At 38.2% G+C, this 19503-nt stretch overlaps 1 protein-coding gene across 1 annotated transcript in view; it reads right to left on the bottom strand.

Moving 5' to 3' along the window:
* The window catches only part of LOC127635279 (vesicular, overexpressed in cancer, prosurvival protein 1-like), a 106023-nt gene extending 87922 nt beyond the window's left edge, over positions 1 to 18101 (bottom strand). Inside the window, exon 1 of the mRNA XM_052115189.1 lies at positions 17932 to 18101. Within this exon, the coding sequence (XP_051971149.1) occupies positions 17932 to 17994 (63 nt within the window). The 5' untranslated portion in view covers positions 17995 to 18101. The remainder of the gene's footprint in view (positions 1 to 17931) is intronic.
* Between the last annotated feature and the right edge of the window lie 1402 nt (positions 18102 to 19503).

Here is a 19503-nt window from a genome sequence, read left to right as displayed (position 1 = left end):
AGCTTCTTGCATTTCCCAAGCATTCTCCCAAGATGGCCTACCAAGGACTTCAGTATACCACCCCAAGTCAAAATACCCCACCCCCATGTCTCTAAAATATTCTGGTGCAGAGATACAGTGTTCTGTGTGGTTGCTAGGGTATTGATAGGAGGTTTCAAGGGTGTTGTGGGTGGTTGCCAGGGTGTCTCTAAACTTGCCTTACTGCCCCAATATTAAAAGTGGTGCCTTGCTAAATCAAGCACCTCTGAAAATTTTGAAACACATGCTGCACGCTGTGATTTAGGGCATCGTCACCTATTTTGCATCTGTACAGTCAAGACATTTGAGGCAAGCACTCTCAGTATCCAAAGAGAATACAGATTCTTCTGACCTATAGGGTCAGTCATCAAAGAAGAATTGCCTCATAGGTCAAAAGCACTTCACAAACATTTGAAATAATATGCAGATAAAAGGACCTGAGGTGATTGCTTGATTGTGTTCTTAGTTTGCAGATGTTGCCAACTAAATTTGTTTAGAATTTGGCTCCAGTTTCTATCCAGTTTCCAGTTTCTTCTATTGGAGCACAAATAAAAGAAAATAACATGGGAAATCAAAAGAAAATTAGCAAGAGGCTCTTTCACAGCAGTGAAAAGAACAACGTGTATCAGTATTACTTCCAAATATTTTGGTGCTTTTGCTTCTTTTGATGTATGTTGAATTAACCAAATCCCCAAGACATCTAAAACTTTACAAAGATCTATGAGAAGTCCCAGGCCACAAAGCCTCAACTTACAATGATGAAATTTTTCTGAAATGCATGATCGGAATGTCTTAATTATAATGGCTCAGGGAAAACTTTTTTGTTGTTGTTATTGATTCACACTTTTGAGGTAGAAACACGATACAGGTTTAGTTAAATCTACTGTTATGCTAACCCACTAAACAATATATTGGAGTGGCCAAAATAATCTAGCCATGAAATTGTTTTATTTATTGGTGCTAAGGACCTATTTTTATTTATTTGTTTTATAACCGTAACATACCCCTAACCCTAAATATTCAACTTTATGCATTATTTGCAACAGATACAAATCATCCCTCAAATCATGTCAGCTGAGGAGAGGTGTGCTACTTTTCTAAGCGACAGTAAATTAAAACTGGTGAAAATATATATTCGACAGACTGAAGGTCTTGAGCCATATTTGGAGACCAGAATATTAAGGGTGGGCTCTTTTGACTTGGGCCGGTTAGCAGCCACCTAGCAACTACCAAGAACACCCTAGCAACCATATACAGTACACGTATCCAGAACAATTTGTGGTAGTAACATTTGCACATTCAAGCGCCACTCACTTTTTTTTTTTTTTTCAGAAAATTCAAAAATGCACTTGAGATGTATTGTGTAAAGCTATATTGTGTAACAATAAAACAATAAATACATTACTTTCAGAGGGGGAAATAACTTATTTTCTTTTAAAGAATTGGTTGTGTCCATTCCATTGAGTCTCCAATAAGACACAAATACAATGGAGGTGTTAAACATTACTTGACAATATTCTTTTCATTCAGAGAGTATCTTTCAACATTTGTATCGGTTTATCATCATTATTTGCTGTATAACAGCTGGCTGGCTTTTACCACCATAGCTGTCAGAGCTCTCCTGTTTAGCCGTGTTTTGGCAGCATTTGCTTGCTTAGAAGCTTTAGATGTAGTTTTCTCCATCTAACTGGATAAAGAGTCAATTCTAAACAGCTCTCTGCCTCTGCTTCCAGGAGGGCTAGAAATCTCCAGTATCCCATTACACTCCGACTCCTTCATTCATTATGACAGAGTTCAGCTCAGCCTGTCAGTTCAATAAACAATATGGCTGATGTCAAACGCCTGCCATTAGGCAGCTGATGAAGGGGCATCTTCATTACACAGTTAGGGATGGATGCCTTTGACTTCAACCATACCATTAAAAAGGTGTATCTGCCAGAGAGGAAGATGCTGTATTTGTTCCACAGCATCCAGTCAGAGGGATGAGAGTGTACTATAATGGTGAAAATGATAATCACAATTATTTTGCTCAAAAATTGTATCACTAATATTAAACATGATTATTAATTCCTTTGAGAACATATATTATTATTATTATTATAACCGGTCTGCACAATTTGGACAAAACTCCCCCCGCCCCAAAAAAAAACAAACAAACACTTGCCACTTCCTAGAAAGTACAACAGCATTTAGTGCCACGTAAAAAATAAATACTTTTTTTTTTTATTAACATTTCATGAATAAAGTCATAACATTGAGAATAAAGTAAACATTTTGAGAATAAAGTTGTAACATTATGAGATTAAAGTCGTAATATTTCGAGAATAAAGTAAAAATTAGGAGAATAAAGTAGCATTAAGAGAGCTCTCCGTTCATGAATGAGGTGTGCATTAGAACAGGAGTTAGTACACCTGTGGGCAGCTGTCAAGTGAGGCACGAGATACAGGCTTGCTCTCAACTGAAACAAAAAAATTATATAGGTTAATTTCAAGACATTGTGCAGATTCACTAAACAGTTGTGCAACTTTTGCATATGGTATTTCTGTCATGGTCCTGTCACTCTGTCAGTATGAGTTTTTGTCTGACAGGACCATGACATTATCATCCCATGTCTGTCTGTCTTTGTGTGAGCATGTGATTTTGGTTGCATTCCCTGCCGTGCACTCTTCGATCCAACTTGTTTGGAGCACGGTGTCTGGTTTCTGACTTCCTGTCTGGTTCGGTTTCGGTCTGTGTCGAGATCCGGACATTCGTGCTCCATGTCTGTCCGTTATTGACGTGGCTGCATTATGCTTATGTCATCTCGACAGCATGCACTCGCATCAATAGTTTGTCTGTCTCTCATGAACACGGGGTCGTGCGCGGTCTTCATGTTGTGCTGAGGTTCGATCATTTCTATCTAAGGTGCCGGGTGTGTTTGTGCCTGAACTCTCGCACACGTGTCCTGGCTTGTTTCTGTCGCCTGCTGCGTGCATCATGTGGCATTTGCCCCGTGATGTACGCTCAGGTCTCGTTTAGTGTGAGAATACACATTCTCTCGTCTTGTTTGTCGGTTAAGGCTGAAACGATTATTCGATGTTATCGGCAACGTCGACAATAAAAAAATGTCTACAAAAATGTTAATTGTCGAATAGTCGTTTGATCTCATTTAACACAACATGAGATCACATTAAACTTTAACGATGACACGCAAGAGCAGCACTGCAGTTCATGACTGATTGAGGAGAGGAAGAATTACACAGATCACAGATGCACTCTAAACCTTCCAAAAAGCTTCAGGTGATGTAGATCGCAAAGTATGAGGGATATATACAGAAATACCAAATAAGTAAATACAGAAGCACTCTCATTGTAGAATAAGTGAGAGTCGTAGCTCTTTAAAGGAAACACTCCGGTGTTACATCTTAAATGCAGTTATATTTAATGTGTTATAGCTTTATTAAAGTTCAAATAATACGGAAGCAGGTCATGTAAATAACTACAAACTCCGAAACTGGCATTTTTCTGTGTGGTCAGCGCCTCTTCTATGAGTTGCACGAATGTCCCGATCTAAGGGGGAGAGATTGGAACTGCATCCGGCTTATGCACACTCTGGCATGGGGATGATCGTCCTTCGAGTGTGCATGCTTAAAGCAGCTAGATTAGAATGTGATGGCTCGTTACTTATTGAATCATAATATATGTCACTGTGCATTTCTTATCATGAAGAACATTGGCAATACGAGATTAACTAAAAAAAAAACTAAAAAAAACAAAGATGGATTAAAGTGAACAGAAAGGTGAGAGAGGGTAGTCTTTGCCCTATGTTTTTGATTTGTTTTGGCTTGTTTTACAATAAAATATTTAAAACAATGTGCATTTTCTTCAGCAGCTATACTGCAGAAGAAAGAAATATTATTGAGAATGTTGAATATAATATTAAAAATAAAAATATTTTAAAATATCTAAAAATCCTTTAAAAACAGGTGCAGCAGCATATACGATATTTATACTTGCTTTTAGAGAATAGATCTTGAATATGTGTATATTTTGTCTTTACTGCACTCGCAGAATTATAACCAAGTGAAAAAAAATGTATGGTATTACAAAATATACTTGTAACACTTATATTTAAGATACATTCTCTTTAAGCAAGTCTAAATATCTTATATGTTGCTTCTCAAGTAAATGTATCTTGTTTTAATTTTTAGACAATTTTAAATGGAAAACAAGACAAAAACACTCGATAACAATGGGGGTTTTTTGCAGTGAATTTCTTTACTGAATGAAATATTTTTTTTCCTTTAATTCAGTGAATGTCATTTAGAGGTATTTTTAAAAGATTATTTTGTCCTCTTTATTCTTAGTAAGCACGTTTATTACAACATTTTAAGTTGTGGCACAAGCTGAATAATCAGTTAAGAGCTAATTAATAATAACTTCAATAATTGCCGAATAGTTGAATAATCGTTCTAATAATCGTTAGATTAATCGATTCTCAAAATAATCATTAGTTGCAGCCCTATTGTTGGTTGGCATTGCCTCATTTTCTTGGCGATGTGCACTCATGCCATTCTGTCTTGTGAGAGCACTTGACTGTTTTGTTTTTGTATCATTGCATCACACCTGCCCTATCTTATTAACCTGTTGATTTCTATCCCTATTTTAATCTCCTCATGTTTGCTGTCCAGTGCCAGTTTGTCTTGTTTCCATTCAGTCCGTTTGTTGGTCGGTTCAGGTTGGTCCCGTTTTTGATGGTCTCCACTCAGTCCGGTCAGTCCTGTTTCCCTCATCCCTACCTCTGCCACATCTTGGATTCCCTTTTCCCCTATGGGATAGTTTATATTAGTTTTTCCTCTTGTGGGAGTTTGTGTTAGTTTTTGCCTTTGTTTTTTAAATTAATAAATTCCTTTATTTTTAAACTCTGTGCTTGGGTCCTGAGCCTCATCATTCTCTACACTCGTGACATTAAAAACCCATATTTCCGCAAAGTGTTGTTAATGATGTGATCAATGGTGCATGTGAGAGGTGTGCTTCTTCTCCAGGTTTAAATAACACAAACAGAGGAATGTTTCTTCATTCATTCATATATTCCAGTCTGTCTCTCTGTGTAGTTTCTCTCATCAGTCCTGGCGTCTCGGGTAACTTCGAGTCCAGCATTAGCATGCTGTTTAACAACAGCAGTTTAGACATGCATATATAAAACACAGTGCTTAGGTCTACGGTAGCTAACTCAACATTGTCAGATGATAATACTGTACATCTGTGGTGGATTATCTCTTGCACAAAAACAGCGAACAAAAAACGAGTTAAACTGGTGACATTGTTTCACAGACGCGAGACACTGCAACGCTGCTATGGCTACACTTGTCAAGCAATGCAATTGGTGGGAGTCAGTCCTGTATTCCATACACACATGGAACGATGATTTAGAGGATTCACTCATGCATTCAAAAGGCGGTTGTCACTCGTACATGGCCGTAGACAAATAAATGGTCAGACAGACGAAAGAATGGATGGATGGGGTTTTTTATAATCCACAACGGGAAAAGTTAGTCAGTTAGCAAGTGACTAATACTATGAAAAAAAGAAAAATCATCTTTCTCAACTGTTTACAGTGCTGATTTGAACTGCACCATACACATGAGAGTTTGCCAAGCAATGCAAAATAAGATACAAAAATAATAACAAATCCATAACCTACCATTTTTTGTCCCGCTTAGCACTATAACAATGTTATTTGTTTACCGCTGATTTGATCTTAAAGTTATAGTTCTCCCAAAAAAATGTATTCTCTCATCATTTTGTCACCCTCATGACATCCCAGATGTGTATGGCTTTTTTTCTTCTGCAGAACACAAATGAAGATTTTCAAAAGAATATTTCAGCTCTGTAGGTCCATACAATGTGAATGGTGGCCAGAACTCTGAAAGTCCAAATATCACATAAAGGCAAGATGAAAGTGATCCATACGACTCCAGTGTTTTATCAATGTCTTCTGAAGATATGCATTAAACATCTGGAGTCATATGGATTTCTTTTATGATGCCTTTATGTGTTTTTGGCAACTATTTGCTTGCATTGTATGGACCTACAGAGCTGAGATATTCTTCTAAAAATATAAATTTTTGTTCTGCTGAAGAAAGACTAAATGAGAGTAAATGAGAGAATTTCATTTTTGGGTGAACTATCCCTTTAATGCTGCTTATGGTAATACAGACGGCTGAAGATCATTCATTAGAAAAGTAATCAAATAGTCTTGCAGAGCTAGACTGTTGGCATGAAGTCAGGTCCAATTTGTAGTTTATAATGGACAGAAAGTACAGTAAATATCCTTCCAACATGTGAGTAAAACCACCAAAGTTTGTTCAATTCTTATGTGCTGTTTAGGGGCTAATACATCTGAAATGGATGGAATCACAATAAAAATACATTAAAAAAAAAAAAAAAAACAGCAGTCCCTGGGAACAGTTGTGCAGGAAACCGATATCAAGTCTAGAAATCAGTTGAAAGTGTATGTATAGAAATGCTGTCTGTCCAAAAGAAATAATTACTCATTATGTTACACAAATAAAAACAGAGAAATATACAGTTATGGATATATGGTGTACTTGCTACTGCTACTTGCTAAATGCCTCAGACATAACTTTGAATATCGTTCAAATATTTTATGCAACACACTCCAGAAACTTCTGCAACTCCAGATTTAAGTTCATCATCAGAAGAACTCATTGTCTTTGCTTGGTATTTTCCCAGTTGCAAAGGCCAACAATGCTGATCACCAGCTTATGTTTTTTTTGTGCGCTGATCCCCCATCATGGGAAGCTGGTGTGCTGGAGTCCCCACCAGGCTTCATAACGTGCTTAACCAGCTTCACCAGAAAGAACATGCTGGTAAACCAACTTCACCAGCTAGGTTTTGCTTGTGAAAAGCATGGCTATGCTGGTCCACCAACTAGACTAGCACCAAACCAGCACTTACCAACATTAACCAGCTTGGACCAGCATGGGAACTGCATGCTGATTAAGCTCGTTTTCTTTAATTACAAACTATTTATTTCCAGGCAGACTGATAAAAGCTTCCCCTGGAAGTTGCATCAAGCCAGCCATTAAAGAGCTTGCCAAATCAAGGAAGAGCATGCCATTTCTCTGAGCAATATGCATTAGATATTCAGTAAACGGGTAGTCAGTGTCATCTTAGGCTGAGAACTGGCAAATCAGAGCAGGCTCTCAGTTTTAGGGCAGACAAAATACAGTATCTATCAATAAGAGGAATTGCTTCATTTGTTGGAGGGATCAATGTGTGTGGTTGGAATTATCTAGAAACCAAACATCTCTCCTTTCACTCCATATAGAAATAGAAGAAATGAGAGGGATCTGACAGTGAGAGAAAGGTCAGAGACAGACAATTAACCCTACCTGTCAGTCGAAACATTTTGTAATTTGCTCTTAGGCTATTCTGGGTTGTTGCAATATGAGATGTTCACTAAAAACAACAGAGTCGGAGGCTGCATTTTGGCTCTAAAATTATATTTTGATTCCACTGACTGTTAGGTTTTGGGATGGGGTTTGTGGATAGGATTAACAAAACATGCATTCATGTTTTTTTACATCCTTTAGAACTAAAAATAGAAAATCACTGGTGACACCCTATGGACATTTCACCCGAAAAAGGGTCAATAACACTTCAAGCTTTGGCCACTGGGAGCAGTGGTTAAAATTTTGGTAAGCCCAGAGCAGAACTTTCACCTTACTGTCCTTCCTCTCTAATCATGTGGTTTCCTGTTTCCCTCCTGTTTGATGTGTTTTGTTCTTATTGGTGTATTAGTCTTGCTTTTTCTATAGGTGTGTTCGACTACATGCAGTGTTGAGCAGACCAATCAGCTTGAAGCAGTGCATGTTGGTAAGATAATTTGCCCAACTTGAACTGGCGGTACCACCGCATCACTGTTACGTAATCATCTATATCAAAGCACTGCAAGAGCAATTGGAGAGCAGCCAGCTGGCGCAGCTGCTGCAGTTGCTTCAGAGAGGAGCTGCACAAGCTCTAATGATGACAAAGCTTATTCACAATTGGCCAGACACGTGTTTCATGGGCTGCTTTCACAATTGCATACTTCCCATAATACTCTTACTACTTTTTCAATGTCAGACTATGGCAGAAATAAGTGTAGTGTGGTAGTATGCCATTACCATGGTGTTTATTCTGACACCTCCAGTTTGGCGAAAACTCTTACAACTCAGTTTTTATAACTGTACATCATGATTATTTCATGCTATATTATGTTTGTCTTGGCAATATCATGTTTATTCATAAATGATTAAAAATACTCCTTTATTGATATTAAAATAATACAGGCTTTAATTGTATTTATTGGACAACAGGCACTGTGTTAAGCAGCACATAAACATTTCAAATGACAAATGTTTGATTATTGTCTGGTTATTTTATGTAAAATTCAAACATCTGTCTATCTGAAGTCCACGTCTGCAATAAAGAAAGCAAACTCCATGTGATCTTCCGTGACTGGCATGAGTTCAGAATGCGACTGGAAGTGCAAAATGTCTGGCTCGACAGCTCTCTTTTCAACTCTTCCCCTGACTGTAACCGACAAATCTCGCCAATCGGCAAATCAAGATGTGGTTCAAGTCGAACACACCTATTGTTTCATGTTTATTTGTCTTGTTATCTTGTTTATCAGTTCTGTTCTGTCACTGGTTCTTATGTTATTAGTTCTGGTCTGTCATTGGTTGTCTTGTTAAATAGTTTACCCTTGTCTGTGTATTTAATCCCTCACTGACCTTTGTCAGGAATTTTTTGTGTAATGTTGCCGTTTATTCTAGTTCATGTTTTTTTTTCTTATAGTTAAGCCAAGTCTAGTTCACGTTATAGTTTATGTTTTGTTTAATTTTGGATTCACATTTTTGGATTTATTGCACCTTGTAATTTATCTGCACTTGGATTCTCACATTATTTTCATCGTCTCATTTTCATTTTCAGCCTGCCTCAATGTTACAGAATACCTGACCTACATAGATGGACCCAGCAGTCCTAATTTGTCTCCGTCAGGAAAATTGTTCCATTGAGGATTATGTTTAAGACTTTTGTGGACTATATATACTGGTAAACTTCAATGAGGTCGCCTTCAAAGACTCTTTTTTTTATTAAATTAGCCTCTAAATTTCGTGATGCGGCTGCAGCGCGGGGTGGGCAGTAGATATAGATAGTTGCAGAAGAGAAAGTCTGCACTCCTACATAGAATTACATCACCACCACCATGGCCATCATGCCAGAGTTGTTCACCATCATGGACACCATGTCCGAGTTCCTCATCATGGCCTCCACACCTGCCATGGTCCACGAGCCAGCGCCCACGCCTGCCATGGTCAACGAGTGAGCTCCCACGCCTGCCACGGTCAACAAGCCAACAACCATGCCTGCCACAGTCAAAGAGCCAGCGCATGAAGCCTCAACCCTTCCGTGAGCCAGCTCCTTAAGCCTCAGTTAACCCTTCCATGAGCTAGCGCCTGAAGCCTCAACTGTCCCAGAGCTAGCACCTCAAAGCTTTTCAAGTTATGCTCCGCACTCTGAGCCTCCGCCGCCTGAGTCTCCAGAGGCGGCACTCCCTGAGTCACCAGTGCCTCTGCCCTCTGAGAGTCCAGCATGCAATAATGCCTCATCAAGCATTGCTCCTCAGCCAACATCGGTCTCACCAGGCCCTGCTCCTCAGCCAGCATCTGTCTCATCAGGCTATGCTCCTGGCCACCCGCCAGTTCCACCCTGGTCTCCTAGGTCTCCGCCAGCTCTGCCCTGGTCACCTGATCCAGTGAGTCTGGTTTCTCCCAAGGTTATTTTTCTCCATTAATCTACATCTTATGGAGTTTTGTGTTCCTTGCACAGTCGCCTACAGCTTGCTCACTGGGGTTATTAATACAATTATTATTAAATTATTTTTAAACACGATTAAGAATCGTATTTTATCAAAATTACACAATGATGATTCATCGACTTGATAGACATTACAGTTTTATCATCTGTTAATGTTGATCTTCTGTAAAGCTGCTTTGAAACGATGTGTGTTGTGAAAGGCGCTATGCAAATAAAATTGACTTGACTTGACATGATCCACACTGGTCACCAGACCATCCACCCTGGTTGCCTGGTCTGCCCTGGTCGCCGCATCCTCTGCCAGCTCTGCCCTGGTCGCCTGGTCCATCCCGGTCTCCGGGTCCTCTGCCAGTTCTGCCCTGGTCGCATGGACCGCCATGGTCTTTTGGACTTCTGCCTGCTCCGCCCTGGTCCCCCGGTCCTCCGTGGTCTCCAGCCTTGTCTGTTCCCTGTGGTCTCCAGCCCCATCTGGACCCCCTTGGTCTGCAGCCCCATCTAGTTCCTGAAGCCGTCCCAACCCAGCTCCATATTGAACTCCTGTTTTTTGTTTGTTTATTGGGCATTGGGAGCTGCCCGTGGAGGGAGGGATCTGTAACATTTATGTGTTTTTGTTCATGTTTTGAATAATGTTTATGACTTTGTCTTGTTTTGAAATTAGTTTACTTCCAGGTCTAGTCATGTGTCTTAGTCATGAGGTTTCCTGTTTCCATCATGTTTTATGTGTTTTGTTCCTGTTGGTTCTTGGTTTATTAGTCTTGTCTTTTCATTAGGTGTGTTCAACTTCATGCAGCACTGCACAGACCAATTGGCGCTGGACATTAAGCAGTGCATATCGGTTATACATTTTGTCCGACTTGAAACGGCCCCTCCACCGAGTCACCGTTATGTATGCCATTAAAGTACTGTGAGAGAAATTCAAGAGCAGCCGGCTGGTGCAGCTGCTGCTGTTGCTCCAGAGGAGCTGCACAAGCACTGATGACAACAAATTATTCATAATTGGACAGACTCACAATATGACAACGGTTACACACGTTTCATGGGCTGCTTTCACAATTGCATACTTCACATTCACATGTAAATATAAGAGTAGTGCGGTAGTATGCCATTACCATGGTGTTTATTCTGACACCTCGCGTTTGGCAAAGACTCTCACGACTCATGCACATCATGTTTATATCATGCTATATGATGTTTGTAATACTAATATCTTGATTATTCATAAAACAAAAAAGATTATTAAAAATACTGACTCCTTTATAGATATCAAACTTATATAGGCCTTTATTGGACTTTCTTTTAAAAACATAATACAGTGAACAATCACTGTATTAAGCAGAACATAAACTTTTCAAATGAACAATGTTTGGTTATATTATGTAAAATGCAAACATCTACCTTTCTGAATTCCACGTCTGCAATAAAGAAAGCAAACATGGGTTCAGCATGACCGCTCTCCTTTCAACTCCTCCCCAGACTGCAACTGGCAAATCTCTCCGATCATCAAATATATTGTTATTCTTGTTCATGATTTTTTTTTTGCTTATAGTCAAGTCTAGTTCTCATCATTACATTTTGGTTTCACATTTGTTGGATTTAATGAACTTTGTAAATAAATCGTTCTTGTGTTCTAACATCATCTATGTCATCTCTTCCTCTTCAGCCTGCCTCAATGTTACAGATGCGAAGAGATACAGCAGCCAGCCCGTATCTCTCCCACGCCTGGCTAAGATGCTCCATCCACGTCCCCACCCTAATCTGAGCCTGTAAGGCTGAGTAGCCTGTCAGGAACAACTTGGGACACCTTTCTACTATCGGAAGAATTTCCCAGCACTAAAATCAATACAATCTGTGATTGATCAATTTCCTTGTAAGTCATACAGTCTCCTTGTCTAAAAGGACTGTACTTGGCCAGAATAAGCTGAAATATGAACAAGGCCTTTTGCCATTAAGTCAAGTGTCTGGCTTTGTGAGAATAGTGAACTAAAGAGAGAATTAATGCCAATGTATATATATAGAAACTTGTGGCCAAAAGATTGTAACCACCTTCAGTCTTCACTTTCAAATTTTACACTTCACAAAGTATGACTTATCTGCATGCTCATGAAGTAAGACAAATGTTCTTACACTCAGAAGTTAGCTTGCTGTGTAACAATTTCACCAATAATCACCCAACCAAAATCCAACTGTTTAAATGTGTGAACAAAACTTCCGCCCAATCCTGTAATAAATACAACACATTATTCAACTATGGGTGAAATGGGTCAAATAAAAAGCTGAGATCAACAGTGCATAATGAGCATAAATTTGTGTTCAAGATCCAAAAGGTTGCAATTTAGGGTGTCAACAAGCTATGACTAAGGATGCTTGCCTAAAGATTTATTTTTCCTAGAAGTTGTGTTGCATGGACGCATAATGATACTAGCTCCAAGCCTAAAACCAATCAAATCTCAAGCCTTTCTCACCAGGGAAATCTGGTGGGAAGAAGCAGAATAATTTTCACAATCTGTCACTTGAGTTAATACGAATGCTCAGGGCTTGAATAATGCATTTTGTGTAAAGAAGCAGTGTTGATCACAGACACTTTTTGTGGGGACATGATATTTGCTTGATACTTCACATCTAGGGAAACAGTAACAGCTTGGTAAGAGGCCAACAGGGAGGTTTTTCCATTGGGAGCATACAGAAACTTCGTTACTGGTTCAGGAGAAAATAGTCTAGGTTAGGTTAGATTTCGGCCTGTGTTGTGTCCCAATTTCACCTCTCTAATAACTGACTGAATCTCTCTGTTGTCTTAAAGCATACAGTGGAAATAGTTCATGTGGAGGTTGGAAGCTGAGGCTCAGCAATGCTTTAATGAACCTTTGGATATATCACTGACAGGGTTGCAGGAACATCCGGCGCTTATGGTGTAGTCCGATACCTGAACAAATGAATCTTATTAGTGGTTTTTAGTGAATCTTATTCACAAGTCAGAGCAGTTACAGAAATAATCTTATACTAAAGGTACAATTTACGAATGCCCAACACAAAATGGAAAAAAAATAAGTCTCACAAGCATGAACTACAATATTAGGCTACATTAAAAAGTCTAAACTGTTACTGTTTTGTAATGTTGTACTTCAGACCTGTGAGACTTTAGTCTAGCATTGCAGTTACTGACTGGTTGTTTATATGACAATATATAGTTAAAGATACACATTAGTGTTGATGTAATCAGTGGGAACTTTATAAAATAATAAATGAATGAAATATATTATCACATTTCTTGTTTGTACAGATTTTGTATTTAATCTTTATTTGGGATCAGTTACTGGATTACATTTTCGCATCTAAAATGTGTGCAAACATGCCTTTAACAAGAACTGAATTAAATTTATTTCTGATTTGTCATGTCTGTTCTATAGAGATATAAAGCTGCTGAGGGCAGTAAAATCAAATTGCAAGTCTATCAAATATAATTTCTATTGTTGCCATTGTTGTATGCTTTGCCCTATAATTGCTGCTTGCAGATCAATTTTGGCTACGTTTTTTCAATGGCCGAAAGCACAGACTATAAATGATACGTCTCTACAAAGTTTTGCACGCTAATAATGTCATGCTTCAATAATATCATCCCTTACCCAAACACAAAACCTGACACTATAGACATAAACAATGCTTTTGAACATAGCCAAGAACTAGTCCTTTTCTGATTGAAAGTTAATGGTTGTTTACTGAGTAGGAGTTTGATGGCTCCCTGCAGACCTTCTTTGTTATAGTCTTCCACAACACACGTCAATCCAAATGCCAGCAATGTTGGAGGACAACTCACCATGCTTTACTCTTTTTACATAAGCCCTTGTTTAACAATGGCTTCTGTTCAAGAAACAACATTGAGAGAGGGGTAATCTACATGGACAGAGCTGGCATTAACTGAGCATTAACCAGAGGCATTAGGTTAATACATTTGTCTCTGGTAAATATAGATTCACAGGACAAAGTGAGAAAATCCCTGTATCAATGCTGCAAGACATGCACATTGCTGAATCAAACTCCCTGCTGCTTTTCGTCAACTTCTGACTGATTCGGCAGTCAGAACTGCCTTTTCTCATTGTCACAGAAAGAGCTGGCTTGAATCAATACGGTTAACAGTTCCTTTATAGAGCCAGAACCACAACACAAAGCTTGGCACTGGGGTAATTGTCACAAACAAATACAACAATATGATACTCATTAGATGGATACAAATGTTCCCCTGTGCACAATGAATTGATGGTTATGGAATACAAATATCCTACTTAAGGCAATACCTTGCTTGATCCAACACAGTTATGAAGCTACAAATAAGATTCCTAGGTTTTAATTTACTCAAAAGATACTTTCATTCAAAGCATACATTTAATCAGTATATACAGTATGCTCCCTGGGATCTGAATCCATGATATTTGCATTAATAGTTCCATTCTATACCTGTGGAGCTTCACAAACTGATGCATTCATGGCACAAGTGAAGCACATGTTCTGTAGGATATACTTTAATGATTGTATAGGGATAATTATTTAAGAAGAATGTAGGTTAATCAAAAAAGTGCCTTTAAAAGTTAAAATATTGTTTGTTTAATGTACATGTAATTGAAAATATCTCTATAATTGGCCTAACTCCATCTTTAATTGTTAGTTTGGAGTGTCTCACTTTGGTTGCATTGAGCCTCACTAGTTTTCAGCATCTCTAATCATAGTTTAGGATGCTGTGTCAGGCTAACCATAGTTTGAAACTTTGAAAAATGCATCTCAAGTACCCTGTATTCTTTTGTGCTTGGTTGAACCCTTCCATCAGTGGAAGGGTGTGCTGTCTGCTCTTGTTTGTTTGAAGAGGTGTTGCTGCCTGTCCAGCTGGAGCGCTGACTGCCCCATACTCGCAAAAACATCAAGGTGGTACGCCAAGCTTGAATTGCTCTGATGGTAGGAACATTCCTAATTACGGAATTTGCGTAAGCGTCAGCGATTATATGTATTTGTCATATAATCAATTGCACTAAATTCATTCCGTAAATCAGAAGACCTAATTTCAACACTATGAAACTGAAAATATAGTAGTGAAACAGAAATTACACTTGTGAATGGAGATTCAGGCTTCCTACAGGTTTGGATGTGTCCTACTTTTTTTAGTTATTCACCTATGCACTAATGAGCACATAATTACACTGATAAACAAGATGCATTTGAGCTATAAGATCAGAGTCTGATATTTATTGACTTTATGCATAAAGATTTGTGAGAGAATAAGATGGCATATTGATTTATCCCTATCTAAGTGCTTGTGGAAAAGTATGTCTCTCTTTTCTAACAGGGCAGTATTTTACTATCTTGATGAGGCACTGATCAGGTCAAATATCATGAGTAACTGCACAGTTGTTATTTTAAGAAGGTCAGCTGTTGCTTAGTGCCTTAATTTAGCAAATGCCTTTGAAATTTAAACATTTTACATATTGAAGGTTGGGAAGTCATTTGTAAACATGAAATAGCAGATTAAAGAGCCCAATGTTTAGTTAATAGATAAACCACAATATAAAACACATTTAAATAAAGGCAAATTAGAGCAGATCAAACCTGCTGAAATGGTCAAAAACTCATAAGTATTATCATAACAAATAAATCAACAGAATCATCATAGAATGAAATAAGAATTATATCCTGGATAAACTGAAATTCTTAATGAAAGAAATAAATAATGATTGAATAAATAAATACATTAATGAATGAATGAATGAATGAATAAATAAATAAATAAATCAAAGGCATTTCAGTTTATCCAAGATCCTTTGAGTATTCTTTGTGGATTAATGTTCTATATCATGGATTAGTGGTAAATTATTATAGAAATTCCATTTGCATTATTCCGTTAGGAACATAAGAAGTATCTAAGAGCACAAAACATAAAAAACAAACAAATTGATAAATAATATAAAAAAGTCACCACAACAACTCCCGAACTTCCAAGAATTTCCAGTGGCATGCACTGTTTAAAAGGCCTGTGTAACACTTTTAACAAATATTTTATTTCATATTTCATAAGATTTCCATCTACAGGTGAAACTCGAAAAATTAGAATATCGTGCAAAAGTTCATTAATTTCAGTAATTCAACTTAAAAGGTGAAACTAATATATTATATAGACTCATTACAAGCAAAGTAAGATATTTCAAGCCTTTATTTGATATAATTTTGATGATTATGGCTTACAGCTTATGAAAACCCCAAATTCAGAATCTCAGAAAATTTGAATATTACATGAAATCAATAATAAAAAAAGGATTTTAAATACAGAAATGTCGGCCCTCTGAAAAGTATAATCATGCATATGTACTCAGTACTTGGTTTGGGCCCCTTTTGCATTAATTACTGCCTCAATGCGGCGTGGCATGGATGCTATCAGCCTGTGGCACTGCTGAGGTGTTATGGAAGACCAAGATGCTTCAATAGCGGCCTTCAGCTCTTCTGCATTGTTTGGTCTCATGTCTCTCATCTTTCTCTTGGCAATGCCCCATAGATTCTCTATGGGGTTCAGGTCAGGCGAGTTTGCTGGCCAATCAAGCACAGTAATACCATGGTCATTGAACCAGGTTTTGGTACTTTTGGCAGTGTGGGCAGGTGCCAAGTCCTGCTGGAAAATGAAGTCAGCATCTCCATAAAGCTTGTCTGCTGAAGGAAGCATGAAGTGCTCTAAAATGTCCCGGTAGACGGCTGCATTGACTCTGGACTTAATAAAGCACAGTGGACCAACACCAGCCGATGACATGGCTCCCCAAACCAACACAGACTGTGGAAACTTCACACTGGACTTCAAGCATCTTGGATTGTGTGCCTCTCCATTCTTCCTCCAGACTCTGGGACCTTGGTTTCCAAATGAGATGCAAAATTTGCTCTCATCAGAAAAGAGGACTTTGGACCACTGAGCAACAGACCAGTTCTTTTTTCTTTAGCCCAGGTAAGACGTTTGACATTTGAAGCCCATGTCCAGGACCCGTCTGTGTGTGGTGGCTCTTGATGCAGTAACTCCAGCCTCAGTCCACTCCTTGTGAAGCTCCCCACACATTTGAATGGCCTTTTCCTGACAATCCTCTCCAGGCTACGGTCATCCCTGCTGCTTGTGCAACTTTTTCTTCCACACTTTTCCCTTCCACTTAACTTTCTTTTAATGTGCTTTGATACAGCACTTTGAGAACATCCAACTTCTTTTGCAATTACCTTTTGAGGCTTTCCCTCGTTGTGGAGGGTGTCAGTGATGGTTTTCTGCACAACTGTCAGGTCAGCAGTCTTCCCCATGATTGTGAATTCAACTGAACCAGACTGAGAGACAATTTAAAGGCTCAGGAACCCTTTGCAGGTGTTTAGCTGATTAGATTGTGACACTTTGAGCCTACAATACTGAACCTTTTCACAATATTCTAATTTTCTGAGATTCTGAATTTGGGGTTTTCATAAGCTGTAAGCCATAATCATAAAAATTATATCAAATAAAGGCTTGAAATATATTACTTTGCTTGTAATGAGTCTATATAATATATTAGTTTCACCTTTTAAGTTGAATTACTGAAATTAATGAACTTTTGCACGATATTCTAATTTTTCGAGTTTCACCTGTATATTGGTGATGTTTAACACAAGGAAGAAAAGATGAAGCAGAGTAAAACAATCCAAATAATAAAGTTAGAAAAGCTCCACAAACAAGGAATCGGACATTTGCATTGACTTTACAGCTGATCCGACTCGAAACGACACAACATGATATTTACAGTATATCCTCCATCTGCTGTAATGATCTCGCACAGCTGAGCTTGTATTGTTCGGAGGAGCGAACAGAGACAAAGACTCACCTAACGGCACGACATTAGACTATAAACATATAAAATACAGTATCGTTGTAATGCAGCTTTTGATTAAGGATAGACCAACCTTTCACCGATTTAATCGGAAATAACAAAGCTCATCCCCAGCGTACATCATAAAATATTAAAGCAAAATCGCTTACTGTGCTGTTTGACAGCATCCGACCGAGCAACTCACCTCTAAAATCATCCACAGTGTCAACAACACACTCGCTTCGTGTCGCTTCATTCTCTCCTGCATTTGGGCGCCGAGGCACAGAGTGATGATAAAAGCTGTCAGCGCTGCGGATTCATTGCATTAAACTTTTAAAATGAAACCCTTTTCAAAGGACAAACGCTCCTCCTGCAAGTATGGCAAGCGCTGTCTGTGTGTCCGTGCAGGGGAACAGCGCCAGTATTTCAACTGTGGGTTTCTCCTCTCTCTCTCTCTCTCTCTCTCTCTCTCTCTCTCTCTCTCTCTCTCTCTCTAGCACAAGATATTACCACCCACAAACAGCTGAAGGCTTCTGACTTATCCACCCATACTGTATATTTAAAGATCTTATTGGAATAATACAGATTTACAGACCACAGCCCTTTGGGGTTAATTGGTTACTTGATATAAAAGAAAAATCATTTATTGATTTAAAAAGTAATTTTCACTGGATAGGAATGTACAGAATCAATAAACCTCATCTACAGGCTATATATACTATATAGTCATTATATTATATAACATTAAACTTTATATAACAAAACATCAATCCATGTGGCATTTATTTTAAAGAATCATAAATGTACAAAAAAGTATGTAAAATTGTGAAAAAACTAAATAAAAAATAATATATATATATATATATATATATAAACATGATATATAGAAATTTACCTTTTTTTTTTGTAAAGTGCTCTTGAAGTGCAATTTAACAACAACAACAACAACAATAATGATAATACACAAGACAGGTCTTTTTAGCTGTATCCTTAAGTAGTCATTTTGCCTCATAAGTTAACCTTTTAGGAACAGTTCCACCTGTTTGAATGTATTCTTGTCAATGTGCATCTAGGGAGACCATCTAGGATGATTTTGAACAAAATGGCAATGAAAAAATTTAATATCTGAGGTAACACGCAACAAAGATGAGAACAACGTTATTGCTGTATCCCCTGTGTATTTACCTGTCCACTGTCATGGCAGCAGTTTTTATCAAAACAAAGAAAGAGAGAGAGAGAGAGAGAGAGAGAGAGAGAGAGAGAGAGAGAGAGAGAGAGAGAGAGAGAGAGAGAGAGAGAGAGAGAGTTAGCTAGTGTTTGTTTCCTGGTGATATTTTTTCACTTAATTGGGCAGCTTCACTAATGACCGAGGCTCTAATGAGTTGAGATAATTTGCCATGATGAATTGAAGTCCAGCTCTACTGTCGTGTTATGTTGCAATGAGTTTTTGAAGAGAGGCGGGGAGAATCCAATTAGTTCTGTGGGCTTTGACTTGCGCTGAATGTCCTCACTGTCTGTCATACTCTGTGTATGAAACCCAATCTAACATTCCTTGGTTTTGGTCACTGAAGTGATGATGTAATGCCAAGGATTGGTTTGTGTAATGCTGTCTTTCAAAACAAAGCTAAAATTACCCAGTGAGAGCCCTAAACTCTTGATAAATGTTACTAAAGCTACCTGAAGACAATACAGAAAGTTTATTCAGGTAAAAATGCATTTTACTTGCTTGTTTTGATTATAGAATCTACAATTTCCGAAAAGTTGGGACAGGATGAAA

The sequence above is a fragment of the Xyrauchen texanus genome, chromosome 42, assembly GCF_025860055.1.
Source record: "Xyrauchen texanus isolate HMW12.3.18 chromosome 42, RBS_HiC_50CHRs, whole genome shotgun sequence".
NCBI lineage: Eukaryota > Metazoa > Chordata > Actinopteri > Cypriniformes > Catostomidae > Xyrauchen > Xyrauchen texanus.
The sequence above is the reverse complement of the archived record's forward strand: the minus strand, read 5'-3'. Positions and strand labels throughout refer to the sequence as shown.